Raw genomic sequence first — 21232 nt, forward strand, 5'->3', positions numbered from 1 at the left:
AGGATTTCCTTAGTATTGCTCAGGTGATAATTGCTTCACCTGTGCAATACAAAGGAAATCCTGAAAACACGATCTGTTGGTGTGCCTTGAGGACTGGAGTTGGGAAACCCTGCCCTAAGTGATACATTTATGTAGAAAAGATAAGAAAGGATGGCACTCACCGTTCTATCGTTAAAATTCTTTATTGGTTAAAAGGCATTGGCTCGGGAGGAATGTACAGATGGTGGACAACGGCTGTTTCATGCAGCTGAGCTTCAAAGGACCCTCTCATCCTAACTGCTACATCAATCAGAGCTTCTTTTCCTTTTAGTAAGCTGTTTATCATCCAGCAAAATACGATGACTCGGGTCCACATAAACAGCTGCCAGAATTTTATTTTGTAATAGCCGTGTCTCTCTCCATTTCATGGAAGCAGCAATGTCATCTGCGGATTAAACCTCCTATTTGAGACAGGCAAAACAACAAGTTCTTCCACTCCTTTATAAAAAATGCCAGGAGATAAATCCTCAGCTTGTAACTTTTAGTCACTGTAAATGGGTGATGAAACAATTCCTTTAATTCAGCCACCTATGTCCATTGACCTTCATGTAGTGTTACCTGAGGGTTGGCCATATCTACAAGGAAGGGTCTCCGCTCAAGCAATCGCTCAATCATTAAATAGATGCTGCCCCACCGAGTGGCTTGATCCACAAGTGCCCCTTTTCCAGCACATCTCTTCAAGATGGAATCAATTTTAGGGGTTCTGGCAGCAATAGCCAATTTCCTCACTTTGCTAATCAGAGTTCCAGCATGTCCCTCTTGCAGGCTCTCTCATTGCCAGCTGCAGCGTGTGCACAACACAGCGCATGTCAGGAAAGAGGTGTGAAGCCGCGTCAACAAGATCTAATTGTAAAGAATCATTTTGCTGTTCTTCTGTAGTATTATCTTTGTTCCTCCGTTATGGGAACAGGATTGTGGCCTTTCATCTCCAATATATTGAATGTGAAATTTTCTTCTAGCTGCTGTTCACCTTCATTATTCTCATTCATTAGTTTAATTCTACTTATGTTTGAAGCATTATCAGTTACAATAGCAAGAACCTGTTATTTTTTGAGTTCATAATCTTGCAGAACATTTTCCACTAAGGCCTGGAAAAACTGGCTGCTGTGATGAGCTTTTGTATCTTTTATTGCCAGTGTCTTGGTAACAATTTTTTTGTTGTCACAAACATATCGAACATTGATGGCAAAATAGTTCACTCTGTGACGTGTGCAGGCATCCATTTTAAGAAACACTAAGCGTCTCCTGAGAGTCTTTTTAAGATCTTCCTTTTGGTTAAGGGCTTCTTCAATCACTAATTTTCTAATACTTTCTCTTTCCAGAGAAACACCATTTCTCCATTAAGAGCTGTAAAAGCTGGTCGTGCAAATAATGATAATTGTACACCGTCCTTCACAACAAGCTGTATGAGCTGTCTTTTAAACATATCTGCTGTCATTGTTACAGTAACTTTGTCACTTACAAAATATCTTGTTTATGATGTTTGAGATGCTCTTTCCTCCTCCTTTGCCTGGCACGAAGTGCTGGGCGCTGGTTTCTTGGTGCTGCTGTGATCTTTTTTGTGGCAGCGTTGTAAGGCATTGTGCACACGTTGCCGATTTTGATGTGGATCCGCAGTATTTTTGGATGCACGAAATTGCATAAAATCCTCTCTCTCTCGCTCGTTTTGATGTGCGCTGGCTCTTCCGTTTTGATGGGCGCAGGCTCCGCAGTCACTGTAACTTCTGATCCCAGTGATCTTCGGCGTACAGTGAAGCTGAGTACCCCACAGTGCAGAGGACACACGGTAGGCAGAAATCACAGGCGGTGGGTTTCCATCCGTGCACTTTACTTCAAAGGGAAACTGAATAGAAGGGGAGACGAAATCTTGTATAATGAAAATCCGATCCAGTCTTATCTTCCGGGCAACGTACGCCCTATAGCCTAGAAAATTGAAGCTATAAAAAATGTTTTGTTTTTTTTTTGTTTTTTTTTTACTGAACAAAGAATTATCCATGAGGCATATAGTCAGCTGTAACAACTTGTATGCCCATATTAGTAACTCAAAAAGCTCCAACGGGTGACAGATTTCCTTTAAGCAGGTTGTTGAGTCTAAAATGAGAAGTCTGTAGTCACTCTGTCAGTCACTCAGTCTACAGTAGTTCTGAATGGGATTATACATATCGCATACTTGCTGTATGTGACCACTGTTCCTGGCTGACACTGGAGAATCCTCACTGCGCACACTGCAGACTTGTCATTTTAAACCAGACAATCCCTTTAAGACATTATCTCAATAGAACAGATATTCTAATGTTAATACATTTTGCAGGTTGTCCCTGAGGGAATTGAAGGGAACCTGACTGAAGATTCATGTTGTACCAACCACAGACGGCACGAGTCTGAGACTAGTTGCGTTGTTGCAGAGGTGTATGTTTTACTCTTAATTGATGCTGTGTTTTTGAGAAAATGTACTCTGGAAAGCCGGTTGGGGACTGCTCTGCTTGGATATAGACAGAGAGGTCTGTATCTCCTATGCTGCTACTTTAGGAGCAGGTAGAAGCTGCTGGGGTCCTGTCTGTTAGACTAGTCATCAGCGATGGTCACCTGCTGGCTTTTCAAAGTTATTCTAGAAGAAAAAAAAATTAGTGTTTCAGACATAGACTGCGATAGTAGCTTAGCTGGTCTCTGAGAATTTGTTAGGAAAGTCTTAAAGCGAGCCTGTCCTCACAATTTAGTATGTTAAAATAAAGAAATGGTCGTAGTTGTGGTTTTAAACTGATTTAATGGATACCTGTTGGAAGAAATCTTTATCCTGGTTCTTGTTTCCTTCACATTAGACGTTTTGGTGCAATATCCTCTTTTGTGCTTTGGTGGCGACTGTGGGTAGTGTTTTTGGCTCTGGCATGGCCCCTCTGTATTTGTACGAGCCCTCTATTTTAAAGTTCATGCTAATGCCGCCCTTGCAAACCTTCAACTCCCAGTGGTCTTTAGCAAAATGGTGCCGGGGCAGTGCATACGCAGATTTAGACCTTGGCTGAATGACTAGCTGAAAACTTGAACTGCATATGTGCCAGCATCATTTTGCTGAAGACATTCAGATTTCAATCTGCACATGCACCACCCTGGCATTATTTTACTGAAAACCACTGGGAGATGATTGTGGTCAAGGGCGGCGTTAGCGCATACTTTAAAATAGAGGGCTTGTACAAACGCAGAGGGGCCGCGGCAGAGCCAAAAACCCTATCCACAATTCCACCCCGATGTCTGAAGAGGATATTGCACCAAAACTTTCACTGTGAATTAAACAAGAACCAGGATTTCTACCCTGAAGGTATCTATTAAATCAGTATAAAAATACCACTATGACCATACCTTTGTTAACATACTAAATCGAGTTGTTAAATTCCCTTTTAATTTAGTTCAACGCGAAGCATCAACTCTACTCAGAAATACTCAGGTTTAGCTTAAACGGATTCTAGTACTTATGTATTATACATTGTTCTTTAATAACTTTGTGATCGTCCTAATGAAGCCTTTATCACATTGCTTCATGTTACTCTGATACAGGTTCGTTCTATGGATGAGTTAAATCATGATTTTCAGGCCCTTGCACTTGAGGGAAGAGCCATGGGAGAAGTAAGATTATTTAATGTTTTTTATGAACTTAATTTCTTAAAGCATATCTGTTCTTTTAATTATTGTTCAATAATAATACACACCAAGAAAATAGAGTACCACAACTCACCAAAAGAAATTCTTAAAAGATACTATTTTTATTAAATTATTAAACAAACTAACAAAATCATATAAAACATGATACAAATGCACAAATTTTCAAGACCAAAACAAAAGGAGGAGACAAAAGGTACACACTAAGGTAAGGTCACAAGTCCGTTGTATGACCTGGGAGAGCAATAAATAATGCTCATGTGGAAGATCATTTTCAGGATGCGAAAAACGTCATTGGTATAATACCGCCAAGTATATCACAATAATTAAGGCACCCCAACATAGATCTAACAAGTATTCATAAAATAGAGTACATGCTTGCCCAAGATTAGTCAGGACAAAAGGATGGCCTTCCGACGATCCCTGACACGCGTTTCGTGATGGCTTTTTTATAGAAAGTTAACACGCTAAGTTAAATGGCGCATGCTCCCGCAACTCCTCGCATATAAAGGCACAATCTCTGTCAGCGTCATCACCATCTGCGCATGCGAGTGACGTAGCACCCGATGACGTCAATGAACATGTGCACATCGTGTTTAGTAATCGCCGGTCTAAGATGTGCACTGCAAGGAAAGTCGCAGTGCGCATGCGCACCATTAGCAGCCATATTATTGAAGTCTAAATCCAGCAAAAAGGGGATTCATCCTAATCTATAGAGCAGTATCATATCATGTAGTAAAATTCATTATCTACAAAAAAAAGTTATACTGTCACAGCTATTTTTTTTGTAGATAATGAATTTTACTACATGATATGATACCGCTCTATAGATTAAGATGAATCCCCTTTTTTCTGGCTTTAGACTTCAATAAAATGGCCACTAATGGTGCGCACTGCGACTTTCCTTGCAGTGCACATCTTAGACCGGCGATTATTGAATGCGATGTGCGCATGTTCATTGACGTCATCGGGTGCTATGTCACCCGCATTCACAGATGGTGATGATGCTGGGAGAGATGGTGCCTCCATATGCGAGGAGTTGTGGGCGCAGGCGCCATTTAACTTGGCGTGCTAACTTCCTATAAATAGGGCATTAGTGACGCGACTTCCTTGACCCCCCCCCCCCCCCCCCCTTGAAAAAGCCATCATCGCTAAACGCGCGTCAGGGGTCGCAGGAAGGCCTTCCTTTTGTCCTGACTAATTATGGGTGCGCATGTACTCTGTTTTATGAATACTTGTTAAATCTATGTTGGGGTGCCTTAATTTTTGTGATCTACATGGCGTTATTATACCAATGACGTTTTTCGCATGCCGAAACTGATGTTCCACATGAGCATTATTTATTGCTCTCCCAGATAAATACACTGGACTTGTGACCTTCCCTTAGTGCGTACCTTTTGACTCCTCCTTTTGTTTCTTTCTTGAACATCTGTGCATTTTATCATGTTTTATATGATTTTGCTCGTTTGTTTAATAATTTAATAAAAATAGTATCTTTTAAGAATTTCTTTTGGTGAGTTGTGGTACTCTATTTTCTTGGTGTGTATTATATATCTTTGGAGTATTTCACCAGACTATATGTCCCATTGATTTACTGGGAGAGCTGAATTTGAATATGCTCTTGGCCTTTGATAATATGTGCTTTATGATTATCGTATTAGCTACGGTATATAGATGACTCAACTTTGAAATTGAAAAACCAAATAAAGATGTTTCCCATACCCACCCCATTTTTCAAACCATTCTGGAAGCTTGGAAAAAATTTTGTAGGCCAAAAAAGGGACATAATAGATTCGATTCCCTAAAAAAATCTCAAACTCCCTCTCATTTGTTCAGTTTACATCCATAACATAGACCCTTTTTGGGCAGAATCAGGGGCTATCAAACTAAAAGACTTTTGTGAGGACTTGGCTTGCCACTCATTCAGTTTTATTAAAAAACAGTTCAACATTCCATTCCCATCATTTTGTCAATACATGATTTTAAAAGGCCTAATTAATAATTTTATACACAAAAAACCTCAAATATCAGAACCTGCGATAAACCTTATTAATTAACTATATTGACCATAACATATTCTGGAGCATTGACTATATTTATAAATGGTTAAATAAAAGCTTTGAACTAGTTTAAATCTCACAATATGTTAAAATGGGAGACTGAGCTCCACCTAGATTTTAATCCTATTAATTGGGAATAAGCTTGTTCAGTTTCTTCAATTAGCCCTTTTATCATTAGACACAAATCATATTGACCCATCTTTGAAGCCCATCGTTATACATATGCTTTTAATAACAAAAAAAGCTATAGCTTTTCATTGGAAAAGACCTGACCCCCCCCCCCCCCCTTTGTTTCAGGATAAAAATAGAGGTTTACCTCCATAAATCTATTGAGCAGAAAATAGACCGGATTGATAGTGGCTATGACAGGTTTGCTAGGAAATGGTCCCAATAGATGGAACTGTTCCCTTGAACCACCTATGGAATATACTGTCTTATCTTGTTTGTTTTTGTTTATACTGGTGTAACTGTCCATTTTGGTTACAAATGTATAATTGTTTGTTATAGGACTTTGGTCCTCCCCATTCTCTTTTCCTTCCTTCCCCTATCTTCCCCTCCCTCTCCTTTTGTTATTACAAAACTCAATAAAATGCTTGGAAAAGAAATTGAAAAACCAAATGATTGATGGACATGTTAATGTTATGTAAATGATAAAAAATTGAAACAAAATTTTCCAAACATCTCAATTTATTCAGTATCAAGTATGAGCACCATGCACTTGTATGACTTGCAGTTGTCGACCAATGACCTCCCAAATGTGCTCAATGGGGACAAGTCCACAGATGCTGCAGGCCATGGTAGTACATACGTATTTGGGCCACTCGTGCTGCTCACAGTAGCAAGAGCAACATGCATCCTGGCATTGCTGTTGAAAAATGACTCTTGGGACACTTTCACATTTCCTGCAGGAGATGCAGAGACTGCTTTGGGATAGGTGTAGAATTATGTGAAATGAAACACGTGAACACAACCCATGCAGAGGTTTCTCCTGTACCTATTACCTGCCGTGTGTGACGTGATACTTGATGATGATTCATAGTTTTTGCAGTTTAGTTTTTGTTAAAGCTTTGGGGATATATTTAACTGTTTCCACATTTTGGAGTGACCATTATGAAAATATTTTCTCCATAAGCAACTGTTGCCTGGCAAAAAATTTTGGGAAACTGATGACTCCAACAAGGATGGACCAAAGGGCATTTTTCTGGGGGATCAGTGGCGCGAGAGTGCGTGGGGTGCATCAGGTAAGTGCACTTGGATTTTATGGCTGTGTTATATACACAGTTAACCATGAATGTGTTCTAGTGCTGAGTTACTTGTTTTCTAATGCATTTTGCCTATCTCTATCTTCTCCAGATCACTCAGTTTCACAGCCCATTATGGTCCAGAGAAGACCAGGTCAAGGCTTCCATGTTGGCAGTGAAGTGAACTCTGTTCTCTCCCCTCGTTCTGAAAGTGGTGGTCTGGGAGTCAGCATGGTGGAGTATGTTCTAAGCTCTTCCCCTGGAGACAACTGCCTGAGGAAAGGAGGATTCGTAAGTGCCTCTCCCTTAATACAAACAAGGGGGGCCCTTCGATTGCCAAGATATAGAAAGATGCAGGTAAAAACAAAGGAGGCTGCAGTCTCGTTAAGTCAGTATCTGAAATGTAATGTTGCTGGCTTTTACAGGTAGCATTTATTGATGACCTACAGGAAGCAATTTGTTCTTTGATAGCATTGAGTTTTCATAGTTAATGGTAAAGCTCATGAAATAGTTTTTGAGACTGCAGCTATGAGTAGTTTTGGGCACCAATTTTACTTTTGGGTTCTGTAAAGTGGGCAGCAAACACAATTTACAGCATGATTGTTGAATAGGTAGTGTGCTAAAGGGGGCTTCATAGGTTCATTTGTATTATAGCTCAAATTGACACCATTTATTTCTTCTGAAAGGAGCAAAATCTGGCTTGCTAAAAACTAAACTGGATGATACTCATAAAACTTACAAATGGACACTGTCCTCTTTATTTTAGGGTCCTCGAGATCCAGAAGGAGATGATAATGAGAAGGTTGACAAAAAGAATAAAGGTGCATATGAAGGAGACAAGTTGGGAGACCTGAAGGAGGAAGCTGATGGTATGGATAAGGCTAATGGACTGCCTGTACAGAATGGCATTGACAGTGATGTAAAAGACTTCAGGTGGGGCCCCTCTGACGTTAAAACCATCCTTAACCAATTTATGATTTTACTTCTTGCTTATTAAGTGGCAAAATATGTAGAGCGAGTCATTCCTATTAGTTTCTAATCTCAAATACAGCTCGTAATAATTTCTCAAACTCCCACCTAGGCTTTGTTAATGGGAGTCTGTCAACCCATTTTAGCCCTATCAGCTGCTGGCACCGCCATCAGGGGCCTATCTACAGCATTCTGTAATGCTGTAGATAAGCCCCCGATATAACCTGAAAGATAAGAAAAACGAGTTAGATTATACTCACCCCGGCGTTCGGTCCGGTCCGATGGGTGTCGCTGTCCTGTCCGGCACCTCCCATCTTCATACGATGACATCCTCCTCCTTGCTTCTCCCTCGGCTCCTGCGCAGGTGTACTTTATCTACCCTGTTGAGGACAGAGTACTGCAGTGCGCAGGCGCCGGACCTCTCTGCCCTTTCCTGGCGCCTGCAGTGCATTACAGAATGCTGTAGATAAGCCCCTGATGGCGGTGCCAGCAGCTGATATTGCTAAAATGGGGACAGATTCCCTTTAAAGTAAATTTGTCAGCAGGTTTTTGCTACGTCATCTTAGAGCAGCTTAATGTAGGTAAAGAGACCCTGATTCTAATGTTTACTGGATGCAGCAGTTCTGACACATTCAGAGCTATAGGGTATGTGCACACGTTGCGATTACCCTGCTGATTTTTCCGCTCGTATTTTGCTAAATCCGCAGGTAAAATGACTTGCGTTTTACCTGTTGATTTAGTGCAGATTTACTGCAGATTTTGTGCGGATTTCACCTGCGTTTTTACACCTGCGGATTCCTATAATGGAGCAGGTGTAAAAAGCTGCGGAATCCGCACAAGGAATTGACATGCTGAGGAAATGAACCCGCAGCGTTTATGCTGCGGATTTTTCTGCAGCATGTGCACAGCGTTTTTTGTTTTACATAGGATATAATGGTACTGTACAACACAGGAGATTCTGCTGCGGATACGCACCAGAATCCGCAACGTGTGCACATACCCTTAAGATTTAGCTTTTTAAATTAATGAAGAAGAGCTGAGAAAGCTAAACCTTCCCACATCAGGATCTTCATGTACAAAGTCCATAGACAGTGAGCTTTTAGTGATAAATCCTTCATTGTAAGTAAACAGCACACACTTTGAAAAATGATACATCCCTGAAATCTGTGTTTCTTCTTCGCCTCATTGGGGGACACAGGTACTGTGGGTGTATGCTACTGCCGCCTGGAGGCTGACACTAAATGAAAAAAAAGAGGTTAGCGCCTCCTATGTCGTATGCACCCTTGCCCCGATTGCGGGCGGAATCAGTTCTTGCTTAGTGTCCGTTGGAGGCACACGTCTGGTCTTATTTCCAGACTGTCATTTTTTCCTTTTTTTCTATGAAGATGAGACAGGGGCGACAGACCCTATTGATAGGGTCCGATCTCCCCAAACCAACAACGGGAGAGCACGTGCGAGTGTCGCCTCCACGTATCCTCTCCTGCGACGTGGGACATGATGCCTGACTAAGCCCTGACCACCCTATGTAGTGAAACCCTAGGCTGTACAGACGCCTGCGAATAGTCCGTGCGGCCCCCACTGCATCACCAATGCCAGACAGCGGTGATGGAAGCGGCGGATGGTCCCTCTCCTCATCCCTTAAAGGGAAGATGGAGTTAGGATGCCTGCACCGTCCATAGTATATTTTTTGCAGCCCCCCCCCTAACCTGAAGATCATCCAGACGTCTAGGGGTGAGACGTGGAAGGAGGTGGGCTGGAAGGGCTCCTGTAGACCCCCGGGTCAGTTCTTCGTTTTCGGCCCACACCCTCGGGCTTCTGCGGGATGCGCTACACATTGTGGCAGGCAGCGGCGCATTTTTTTTCCCTGCCCAGACTCCTGCTTCTGGCGGTCCAGCCTCGAGTCCGGGCGCACACTGAAAATTTAGTCCCCGGCTTCTGCCGGAGTAGCCCGCAGGCGGAAGTCCCGCCCCCCGTGACGTGGCCACTTCCGGGGGACCCGTCCCCCGGGGCGAACACGAGAAATTTAATTCCCAGCTTATGCTGTAGCTAGGCCACGGACTGAAGCTCCACTCCAATGACGTCCCAGCGGTTGTCGGTTGCCGAGGCGCGCTTTTTTGAAAAAGGAGCAGCTGATCGGCAGGCTGGGCACCTAAGGTGAGCCAGGACGGGGAACACAGGAACACAGGTAAGTGCTACCCCTGGAGGAGGAAGGCCACCCTCTGTTTCTTACCAGAGGCTAACCAGTTTTTTTTGCCCTCGGCATATCACTTAGCGGGCCACCATGTCCAGAAATGCTAAGGCGCACACATTCCTGTACGTTGCATGCACCTCCTGTCAGTCCACCTTCCCACATGCGCAAACTAAACAGATTTGTGAAGCTTGCGATTCCGAACGTGCCCAGGAGCCCTCCCCTGCGACTGAGCCCAGTGCACCTAGTCCCCCGGAATGGGCTCTATCTCTGTCGTAATCCATGGCATCGCTTACGAGAGCAATCGAGTCCCTTCGAGCCCCAGATAGGGGCAGGAATATCGGCTCGCCTGTCATAGAGGGGTACTCCACCTCACAGGATCCTCCGGCCTGCAGGGGCCGCTCTCACTCTAGGCAGACGCCGGGGAAACGAATCCACACAGCGTCTCCCGGGCCATCTGGTGCTTCGGCATCTTAAAGCTCTGCCTCTCGCTCGCCTTCACTAGTGGTCGTTAACGAGCAAGGCTCAGATTATGACTCTGATGAGCCGCTTGATTCAGGTACTCCAGAGTACCGAGAAACAGTTGAGTCTCATTGAGGCCGTCAACCAGACTCTTGGGATTGAGGATGATTCCACCTTGGCCTCAGGTCACAAGGTGTCATTTAAGCAAGTAAAGCGGCCGCATAGAGTTTTTAGCTCTTACCCCAAGTTTGAGGACATAGTGCAACAACACATGGAGCAGCCAGACAGGCGTTTCTCCGGTCAAAAGGCGCTCGAGGCGAGATACCCGTTCGCCCCTGATCTCCGTAAGAAATGGGCAGAGTCCCCAATGGTAGATCCATCCGTGTCACACTTGGCCTCTATAACCCTGTTACCATACCTAGTGGATCCGCTATCAAGGATCCCACTGACCGTCTCATAGAGAGCTTGGTCCGCTCAGTATTTGAGTCATCGGGTTCAGCACTCTCCCTCTCATTTGCGGCAACTTGGGTAGCAAAGGCCATGATGGTTTCGTCAGAATCATTGAACAGGGCCTTGCAAGGTATGGACCTACCAGCAGAGGTATCAGAGATCGCAAGTCAAATCACTTTGGCCGGAGAATACTTAATTAATGCAACTTTGGATGCGGCAAACTGCGATCGCCATTAGGATAGCTTTATGGTTGAGGACATGGTGGGCAGACTCAGCCTCCAAGAAATCCCTGACTACTTTGCCTTATCAGAGTGGTTGTCTGTTCGGAGAGAAATTAGATCAGCTCATCTCTGACTCTACGGGCGGAAATAGCAGTTTCCTCCCTAAGCAAAGGGTCAAACAGCCCTTCCGTCACCAACCTCAGACACAGTTTCGGTCCTTTCGCAACCCCGGGTGGGCTGCAGCAACTAATCCCGCCGCTTCAGGTCGTCCCAGCCAGGACAGGAATCAGCAGGTTTCAAATAGAACCAACCTGTTGGGGAGAATGCGTAACCACCAGCCCAGATCAAGGGGACCAAGGTCCCAGAGATCTTAAGCCAAATGACTCGAGGCAATTTCAATGCGACATCGGCAGGGTAGGTGGCCGCCTGCTTTGGTTTCGCGACGCCTGGCTCTGTCACTCACGACACGTGGGTAAGAGAACTGGTGTCCTCGGGATACAAGATAGAATTCATCAAATACCCTCCAAGATGTTTTTTTCTTTCCCGTCCTCCCAAAGTGATTGCCTGGGCAAGGGCTTTACTCAAGGCCATCAAATTACTCCAGCACAACAGAGTCATAGTTCCTGTACCGGAGAACGAGAAATTTCAGGGGTTCTACTCCAACCTGTTCACGGTGCCCAAAAATGATGGGGCCGTCAGGCCCATTCTGGACCTAAAGCTCCTGAACAAGTTTTATCAGGATCAGGCACTTCCGGATTGAGTCTCTCCGTTCAGTCATATCTGCCATGGGGCAGGGAGAATACTTTGCCTCTATCGACATCCAAGATGCCTACTTACACATCCCCATTTTTCCCCCGCACCAAAGGTTTCTGCACTTCGCCATCAACTGCCTGCATTTCCAGTTCGCAGCACTGCCCTTCGGGCTGGCCACCGCTCCCAGGGTATTCACAAAAGTCATGGCGGTCGTCATGGCCACCCTTCGCTCCCGGGGCATAGTCATCTTTCCTTTTTTAGACGACCTCATTTCGGGCATGCGAGGAGAGTGTCCGCATCACGCTAGATATTCTTTTCCGCTTAGGATGGTTGGTCAATCTGAAAGTCATCCCCTGTTCCAGTCCAGAGGATTTCCTTCTTAGGAATGATCTTCGACACTTCCCGAGGGTTGGCAATTTTGCCTCCGACAGGGAGTCCGGAAACTTCGTCAACCAGTCCCGCATACCATTCGGTTCTGCATGAGGATCCTAGGAAAAATGGTGGTGCAATGGAGGCAATTCCGTTTGCCCAGCTCCATCTTCGTCCCCTGCAGCACGCCCTCCTGTCAGCCTGGGACAAAAACCCATTCTCCCTTGATCGCCGGTGCCAGTTGTCCGCGCGGGTCAGATAGGCACTCGGGTGGTTGACAACCAGTACCTCACTTTTCCAAGGCAAGCCCTTTCCCCCAGACCATTAGCTGGTGGTCACAACAGACGCCAGCCTCCTCGGCTGGGGAGCGGTTTTTCGCCACCACACGACCCAGGGTCGTTGGTCGCCGCAGGAGGCACGCCTCCCGATCAACTTGTTGGAAATACAGGCAATCCGGCTAGCTCTGCGACAGTTTCATCACGTCTAGCAGGCCGGCCCGTTCGGATTCAGTCAGACAACGCCATGGTTGTGGCTTACATAAATCATCAGGGGGGCACCCGCAGCGGGGCAGCCATGCGCGAGGTAGGGCATGTGCTTCATTGGGCCAAGAGAAACCACTCGGCGATATCGGTAGTCCACATCCCGGGCGTAGAGAACTGGGCGGCAGACTTCCTCAGCCGGCAGGGTCCCTAATCCAGGGGAATGGTCACTACACCCCGAGATTTTCCGGCAGATTCGCCAACGAAGGGGGACGCCGGATGTGGACCTGATGGCCTCCATAGTGAACGCCAAGGTGCCTGCGTTTGTCGCTCTGCCTCGGGACCCGCAGGCAATTGCCGTGGATGCGCTGGTTCTGCCATGGAACCAGTTTCGCCTCCCTTACCTATTTCCCCAACTGCCACTGCTTCTGAGAGTCATCAAGAAGATCAAGGCAGAACGGGTTCCAGTAATTCTGCTGGCCCCAGATTGGCCTCGTCGAGCATGGTACGCAGACCTGGTACAGCTACTCGCCGACGTTCCTTGGCACCTGCCAGAGTGCCCAGACCTACTTTCCCAGGACCTGATCTACCACCAACTCGGGTCCTGTGTTTGCCTTCTTGGCCGTTGAATCCTGGATTCTAACCCGGGTTGGGTTCGGCCGCAAGGTGGTGGCTACGATGGTTAGTGTCTGGAAGCCTGCCTCGGCACGTATTTATCACCACACCTGGAAGGTTTTCTTCACATGTTGTCGGGACCATGGTTGTTCTCCGCTGAGATTTTCTATTCCCAATATCTTGGCTTTTCTCCAGGAGGGCTTAATGACCAACTCAATTATGGCTGCTATATTTAGGGATTGGATATGTGTGTGAACTTTATGCTTTTATTTCCCTTGTATATACTGTAAAATACCCTTTTTTACATATTTTGTTTGCTACCTTCATATTCTGAGTTTGAATTTTTGTTATTTTCCACTTTTTGTTTTGTTTATTATATGGTTTTTCTGCCTTTTATTTATTTTGATTTTGTTATTGCTCTTTTGAGGCCTTTTGATTGAGACATTTTGCTGTATCCCCTTCACTATGTTCCCATGACTTAGGTTGTCAGGTACTATTTGTCACAATCTTTGTTGTGGGTGGAGGCCTTTTAGAGATGCACGGTCTGTCCCTCCGCTTGTAAATATCGGCGCACGGACTGACTAAAGCGCGCATGACCGGAAGTTTGGGGGCCATATTGCCTTCTGGCAGTATTGTTAATTGGAAGTATTGCGACCTTTGTCGCATGCTTTACTTCCGCCCTGCTGGCACTGATGGAATGAGTGTGCATGACCGGAAGTGTGGCGGCCATTTTACTTTTGGGCAGTATGACGCAACCGGAAATAAGGCGGCTTTTGCCGCGGGACACGCCGGCGTCTGTACACTATTGCCTGGAACTGAATGAGGTAAAGGAGGTGGGCGTTTCTTATCAATACGCTCATCATGTGCCTGCGTTCCATAAGGGGTAATGGTGGACGGCGTGCGTCCCAAGAAACCTCAGGTGGATGTATTCTATTTGATTGGCAGTTTATTTAAGCGCCCTCCTTATCAGTCTGCCTCACTCCATTGTCATCTTAGGAGGCAGCCTGTATACTCTGTGATGATGCCCAATTTGTGCTAGTAGGTCCCCTGAAGAGTCAATAAGTGACAAAACGCGTCGGGATGCACAGGGACTTTGTAGGGCTATTGTTTATAGGGATCAGATGTGGACTGCCCTTGTTAGGGCGGGAGTCATGGGTGTTAGAATTGGTAGCTCTTTTAGGGCTTGAATAGGGTGAACCCCCTTTTTTCCTGACCTGACATGACTCTGATGGGACATCTGACCCTGGACATCCTCCATCTTCATGTGGTGAGATCTTTCCTTTTCACATTATGCTGATGGATTTATTATTTTGATGTCTTTATTATATACATGAATAGGCATATCCCTTGATAACCTGTACAGGGTAGAGGTCTTTTCTGTTCCTGTGATAAGGAAACTGTTCATTTTTTACTTGGTCTTCTTCTGAACGATTTAGACCAAGTATTTTTTGGTCCAATCTTTTCAAATTTTTGGACTTGGAATAGCCACATGTATATATTGGTGGTGATCTGTTGCAGAGATTTATGCAGATACCTCAATTATGGTCTGTGGTATTTGATCTAGTGTATTTTTACTTGCACTATAATCTTTGGTAGCTTTTATATTATCCATTAAAGGTTATGTTTTATGATTTTTCTCTATTGCTGATTTGCTACTCTGTATTGTGAGAATTTGTGGGTATTTAATCCACTTGGTGCTGTATCTCTTTTCTCCAGTCTGGCCTAGACTCAGGCTTGGCCCCAAGTTCCCTCAGGAGACAAATATCGGCCTTATCCATCCTGTTCCAGCGCAGGATTGCCACCAATCTGCAGGTAAAGACTTTCATTCAGGGAGTCTCCCACTTTTTGCCTCCTTATAAGGCGCCTATGGACACCTGGGACCTTAACCTGGTCCTAACTGTTCTGCAGGAAGCTCCATTTGAACTGTTGCAGAATGTCTCCTTATCCTACCTTTCCTGGAAGGTAGTGTTTCTTGTGGCGATAACATCGATCAGGTGGGTCTCAGAGCTGGCAGCTCTATCCTGCCGAGCCCCGTTTCTCACCTTCCACAAAGATAAAGTGGTTCTCACACCAGCCCCTCCCTTTTTGCCGAAGGTCGTTTCCTCGTTCCACATCAATGAGGATATTGTCTTGTCCTCTTTTTGTCCAGCACCGGTACACCTTGTGGAAAAGGCTCTGTATACGTTGGACCTGGTGAGCGCTCTCAGGAGGAACGTGTCACGGACGGCACCCTTCCGTCAGACAGACACGCTGTTCGTGCTTCCCGAGGGAGGGATTCGCTGCCTCAAAATCGACCATAGCCAGGTGGATTTGTTTGACTATTCAGGAATCTTACCACATCAGAGGCACACCAGTTCCAGCAGGGATCAGAGCACATTCTACTGGGGTGGTGGGCGCCTCTTTGGCTCTTCGGCACGAGGCATCAGCGGAACAGGTTTGCAAGGCTGCAACCTGGTCCAGCCTGCACACATTCGCGAAGCACTACAATATCCATATCCAGGCTTCGTCAGATGTGAGTCTGGGTAGAAGGATTCTCCAAACAGTGGTGGCGCACCTTTTAGACAGGAGGTGCAAATAGCTTGGATCGGTGAGTCAACTTCCCACCCAGGGACTGCTTTAGGAAGTCCCACTGTTATGAATGAGTCACCGAAGGAGGAAAAAGCAAAAATACAAGCTAAGTCCAGAAAACCGGAGAGGTTAGTAGCTATCGGATTGCAGACCCCTGATCCTTTCCACAACAACTAACAGTAGCCGGGGGGGTTCCTACGATGCCCTAGACCCCTCGATCACAGCCGGAGAACTAAATAGGCCTAAAGAAAGAAAGGGGAAATCTAAACTGCCCCAGAGCAGACCCCAAAGCAATAGGCAGCCCCCAACATATAATGACGGTGAAGCAATATGAAAACACTAACACAGAAAGATAGGTTGAGCAAACGATGGGGCCCAAGCTAACTAAAAAGGACAGGATAGAAAAGCTGCTGTCTGCAATCCGTAAAAAACCCTACCAAAAAATGTCCCAACCGTCTGATAGGAAAAACAGGCCCTGAAGTCGCTAGGACTTCAAAATGACTATATCGGCACTCAGGTAAATTCTGAAGACAGAGCAAAGAGACAAACTGATCAGAGACAAAAATGGAACTCGGCACACCCCCCGACCGGGGATGGCTGAACTCCAAAAAAACAAGGTAAACAAAACAAAACTAATAAGTTCAATAGCAGAGCAAAAACTTATCTTTGGGAAGCAGGAGTCAGACTGGTCTCCAAGAATCCAGCAGAGAAATCACCAGCGACTCAGAAGGGTGTCGGCTGCCTTTCATCCAGTCAGAAATTCCTGTTACCCAGTCATCATCTACCAGATCAGGTGTTTGGTAATCAGCCTCACTACCTTCCTTCACCAGAAGAGGGAGTTCATCAGACATCGACGGTGAAGGGGAAAATGAACTCGCAACATCCCACAGTACCTGTGTCCCCCATTGAGGCGAAGGAGGAACATGGATTTTTGTGATAAACTCACCGTAAAATCCTTTTCTCCTAGACGCTCATTGGGGGACACAGCACCTAACCTGATAGCCAAATTGGCTTCTGTTAGTTTAATTAATATGCTTTTTTGAATATTAGGGTGATGTTTTTCTAGACATGTTGTTACCTGCATTGAGGTTGATATCTGATTTTTGTTTGATCTCCTACTGTTTTTGCACCAAACTGATTTCGCCCACAATCGGGGCGAGGGTGTATACGGCGGAGGATGAGCTAACCTCTTTTTTCACTTGGTGTCAGCCTCCAGGCAGCAGTCGCATACACCCACAGTACCTGTGTCCCCCAATGAGCATCTTGGAGAAAAGGATTTTATCTTGAGTTTATCACAAAAATCCATGTTTCAGCCTCTCTGTTGCTGTTTCAGATTACATAGCAAAAACCCTCTGATAGATTCCCTTTAAGAATTTTTCATGGAAATTTAGCAACAATTTTTTTAAATTTTTTTTAAATAGTTGCAATTGTGAAACTTGTTTTTTATGCAATCAGAGTTATCACACAAAATAGTTAATAACTTTATTCTGTCGCCTCATTGGGGGACACAGAACCATGGGTGTTGTGCTGTTGTCCACTAGGAGGCGACACTATGCATAATCTGAAAAAGATCAACTTTGGCTCCTCCTCTTCAGTATACACCCTTGGACGGCGTCAGCCTTCTCCAGTTTTTGCTTAGTGTCGCAAGGAGGCACACCTAAGGATTTTTCCGTTTTTTCTTCTGAAATACAGATGAAGAAAAGTGGGTCTCCAGCGATACTCCCGTTATGGCTCCTTCCTTGCCCCCCTTTTTTTTTAGGGGTGCCCAGTTGAAGTTGAGATGGCGGTTCCCCATGTCGCTCCTTCCCCAGTCCATCGGGTACTGGTCCGAAGTTGAGACCCCCTCCTTCCCCAACCCCTTTGGGGTCTGGGTTGAGGTCGAGGTGAGGATGAAGACCACCTGACTGTGACAGACGCACCGTCCCTAATCCCCCTCAGGGGGCATTAGGTTGAGATGCCTCAGGTAGGGTCGGAGAACAGGCAGCATTCTGCAGCATCCAGGGACCCCAGACCAGTTGTGGGATCCCGCTGTGGCCGGGGGAAGGTGCAGGCAGACATGGCACATCAGAGACAGGGTTGTCTGCGCCTCTGTCTCTGCAGCAGCAGCGGCTCCATAGCGCTTCAGGGGGACCCCCCATGCAGGCACCGCTACCCTTGCTGACCCCACCGCTAGCCAGTCGCCCAGTCCGGGTGGGGGTGGGGGGGTCTGGTGCAGATCCGACCCCCTCCCGGACTACCGAACCGCCCTGGAGCCCTCCTGGGCATCAGGTCTCTAATTGAGACCGCAGCTTCGGCCTAGCTGAAGCCGCCGCCTTTTTCCCCGCCTCCCGGCCCGCCCCCCGGATGACTAATATGACACTCAATAGTGTCATAGAAGGGGCGGATCGAGACAGAAAGGGCGCGTTTTTACATAGCCCTGCGTGCCCTTTTCAGCTCTCCGCCCCCTTCTTCATCTCCTCAGCGTCCCAGTGGCCATTTTTCTGGCTGCAGGCCATACCTGACAATGGACGCCTTCAGCAGGGAAGAGAGCGACAGCAGTCTCCGGGGGGGCACAGAACTGTGATTTGTCGGCGCTGGACCTAGGGGCACACTGGTGGGGTAAGATCACAGCTGGGTCCTCTTTACTCAAGCTGTGAATCTATATTATCTATAAGGCTCTCTGTGGGTTTCCTCTGCGTAGCCACCGCTGTAGGGTCCCTGATAGCCAGCCTCTGTACACTATGCCGGGCTCAAGAAAGAGAACCAGGCAGGACTGTTTTTATGCATTCTGCACAGCCTGCAAAACCACTCTCCCCAGTGGCAGCACGTATCCGCACTGCCGGGATTGCATCCAGAACCCCAGGGAGTCCCTACCAATGCTTCAGTGTCAGATACCACGCCAGAATGGGCTACTCAGATGTCGCAGTCTATGACACAGTCCATAGATAACCTAACCGCTACATTGCTGCAAGCTCTGCAGGGTCATGTCTCGGCTATGAACATTACCCAGCAAAAGGACAGCTTGTCTCAGGAACATGCTGTTTCCGACACTCAGACGTAAGCGGACCCACAGGTCGCGGTCACCTGCGTCGTCCTATAGCACACTATCGATATGTATACCGTGGCACAGCTGAAATGGTGCACAAAAAAGGTTCCCACACCAGAGAATATATAAAATAAATTTTTGGCACTCTACTTGAAATGATTGGTAGAATTTTATTCGCAGTCATAATAGACGTTTCGGTCAATTCATTCTGACCTTTCTCAATATACCGACTGCTCTTGAGATGTAGAGAAAAATTGTGTGGCAGATATATAAAGGTATAACAGGGAGCAAAAGGGTCCGTGAATCAATTGCCTACGGTCCGAATGAGGCCTGTGGTATATCATATGAAATTTCGTATGTCCTGCGACATGGGTCACTGGTATAAATGTACCATATATGTCTCTATATGCAGGGTGATGGAACCCGGACCATAAATACACTAGAGATAAGTCTGTATGTCCCTGATCATGATATCCTTGTAAGTACTTGTCAATTCAAATCTGTATTGCCCCGTAATTTCCTTTTTCTATCATCAATGGGCCCATGAACAAGCGGTGGATGCCGAGTTACATTGTGGCAGGAGACACTACTATCTACTACTGACCGCATTGGTAATCAGAGTTCTGGACCCGGGCCTCATTACCAAGTTCATTGATGATAGAAAAAGGAAATTACGGGGCAATACAGATTTGAATTGACAAGTACTTACAAGGATATCATGATCAGGGACATACAGACTTATCTCTAGTGTATTTATGGTCCGGGTTCCATCACCCTGCATATAGAGACATATATGGTACATTTATACCAGTGACCCATGTCGCAGGACATACGAAATTTCATATGATATACCACAGGCCTCATTCGGACCGTAGGCAATTGATTCACGGACCCTTTTGCTCCCTGTTATACCTTTATATATCTGCCACACAATTTTTCTCTACATCTCAAGAGCAGTCGGTATATTGAGAAAGGTCAGAATGAATTGACCGAAACGTCTATTATGACTGCGAATAAAATTCTACCAATCATTTCAAGTTGAGTGCCAAAAATTTATTTTATATGTCCTATAGCACACTGTCATCCCCTTCCAGGGAGAGACCCCATCATTCCAGGTCACCTAGACAGTCCCCTATCAGAGACAGACAATGCAGTTCACCACAGCGATCCCTGACCACAGAAGACCCCCGCCCCAGGTCGCCCACCAGGGAACGCCTTAGCGATACGCAGGATTCGGAAGGCATCCGTGACTCCGACTCAGACAACGAAACGGAGAGGTCTGTGGTACCTTGTCCCACTAGCAATACAGCGCTAGTTGAGGACATAATCTCTGCCATCCATCGGGTGCTGGAAATTTCAGAGCTAGCCCCAGAACATAAGATTTGCTTCAAAAGTGTTCTGAAACCACCTAAGGTCTTCCTTAATCACCATGAGTTTCAAACTATACTTACTAAGCAGTTTTCACAGCCTGAGAAAAAATTTGCCAATCGCAAATATTTGGAAGCGAAGTACCCCTTCTCACAGAAGGACACCAAACAGTGGACAGATCCACCCAAAGTGGACCCCCCGGTATCTAGACAAGCAGCACACACCCTACTCTCACTGCCAGATAGCTCAACCCTCAGGGACGCAGCAGACCGACAAGTAGAACGCATGGCTCGTTCCATTTTTGAAGCGGCAGGGGCCTCCGAGGGATCTACTCCAATCTATGTGTAGTTACCAAGAAAGGGGGCAGCTTCCGGCCCATACTAGACCTAAAACAGCTCAACAAATATGTACGGGTCCGTCATTTCCGCATGGAGTCCCTCCGGTCCATCATAACATCCATGGAGCAGGGAGAATACCTTGCCTCCATAGACATCCAAGACGCATATCTGCACATACCAATTGCTCCCGCCCATGAAAGGTTTCTCAGGTTCACGATCAACCAAAACCACTATCAGTTTGTCGCCCTCCCGTTCGGACTCGCCACGGCTCCAAGAACGTTTACCAAGGTCATGGCAGCCACCATGGACATTCTACACTCCAGAGGCATTCTAGTCGTTCCGTACCTGGACGACCTTCTCATCAAGTCTTCCACCTTCAAGGACTGCCCGGTCAGTGTCTCAATCACAATAGACACACTGAGTCGTTTGGGATGGT

The 21232-nt window shown here is 46.1% G+C and overlaps 1 protein-coding gene across 10 annotated transcripts in view; it reads left to right on the top strand.

Moving 5' to 3' along the window:
• Positions 1-21232, top strand: part of PUM1 (pumilio RNA binding family member 1) — a 224883-nt gene that overhangs the window by 82896 nt on the left and 120755 nt on the right. For 7 of the 10 annotated variants that reach the window (XM_073564452.1, XM_073564444.1, XM_073564418.1 and 4 more), the window contains exons 3-6: positions 3589-3657; positions 6883-6991; positions 7104-7348; positions 7758-7924. In XM_073564452.1, coding sequence (XP_073420553.1) covers positions 3589-3657; positions 6883-6991; positions 7104-7348; positions 7758-7924 — 590 coding nt within the window. The remainder of the gene's footprint in view (positions 1-3588; positions 3658-6882; positions 6992-7103; positions 7349-7757; positions 7925-21232) is intronic. The other 3 variants (XM_073564477.1, XM_073564484.1, XM_073564492.1) reach the window with 1 other exon arrangement.

The sequence above is a fragment of the Dendrobates tinctorius genome, unplaced genomic scaffold, assembly GCF_039654945.1.
Source record: "Dendrobates tinctorius isolate UK_male_01 unplaced genomic scaffold, ASM3965494v1 ptg000015l, whole genome shotgun sequence".
NCBI lineage: Eukaryota > Metazoa > Chordata > Amphibia > Anura > Dendrobatidae > Dendrobates > Dendrobates tinctorius.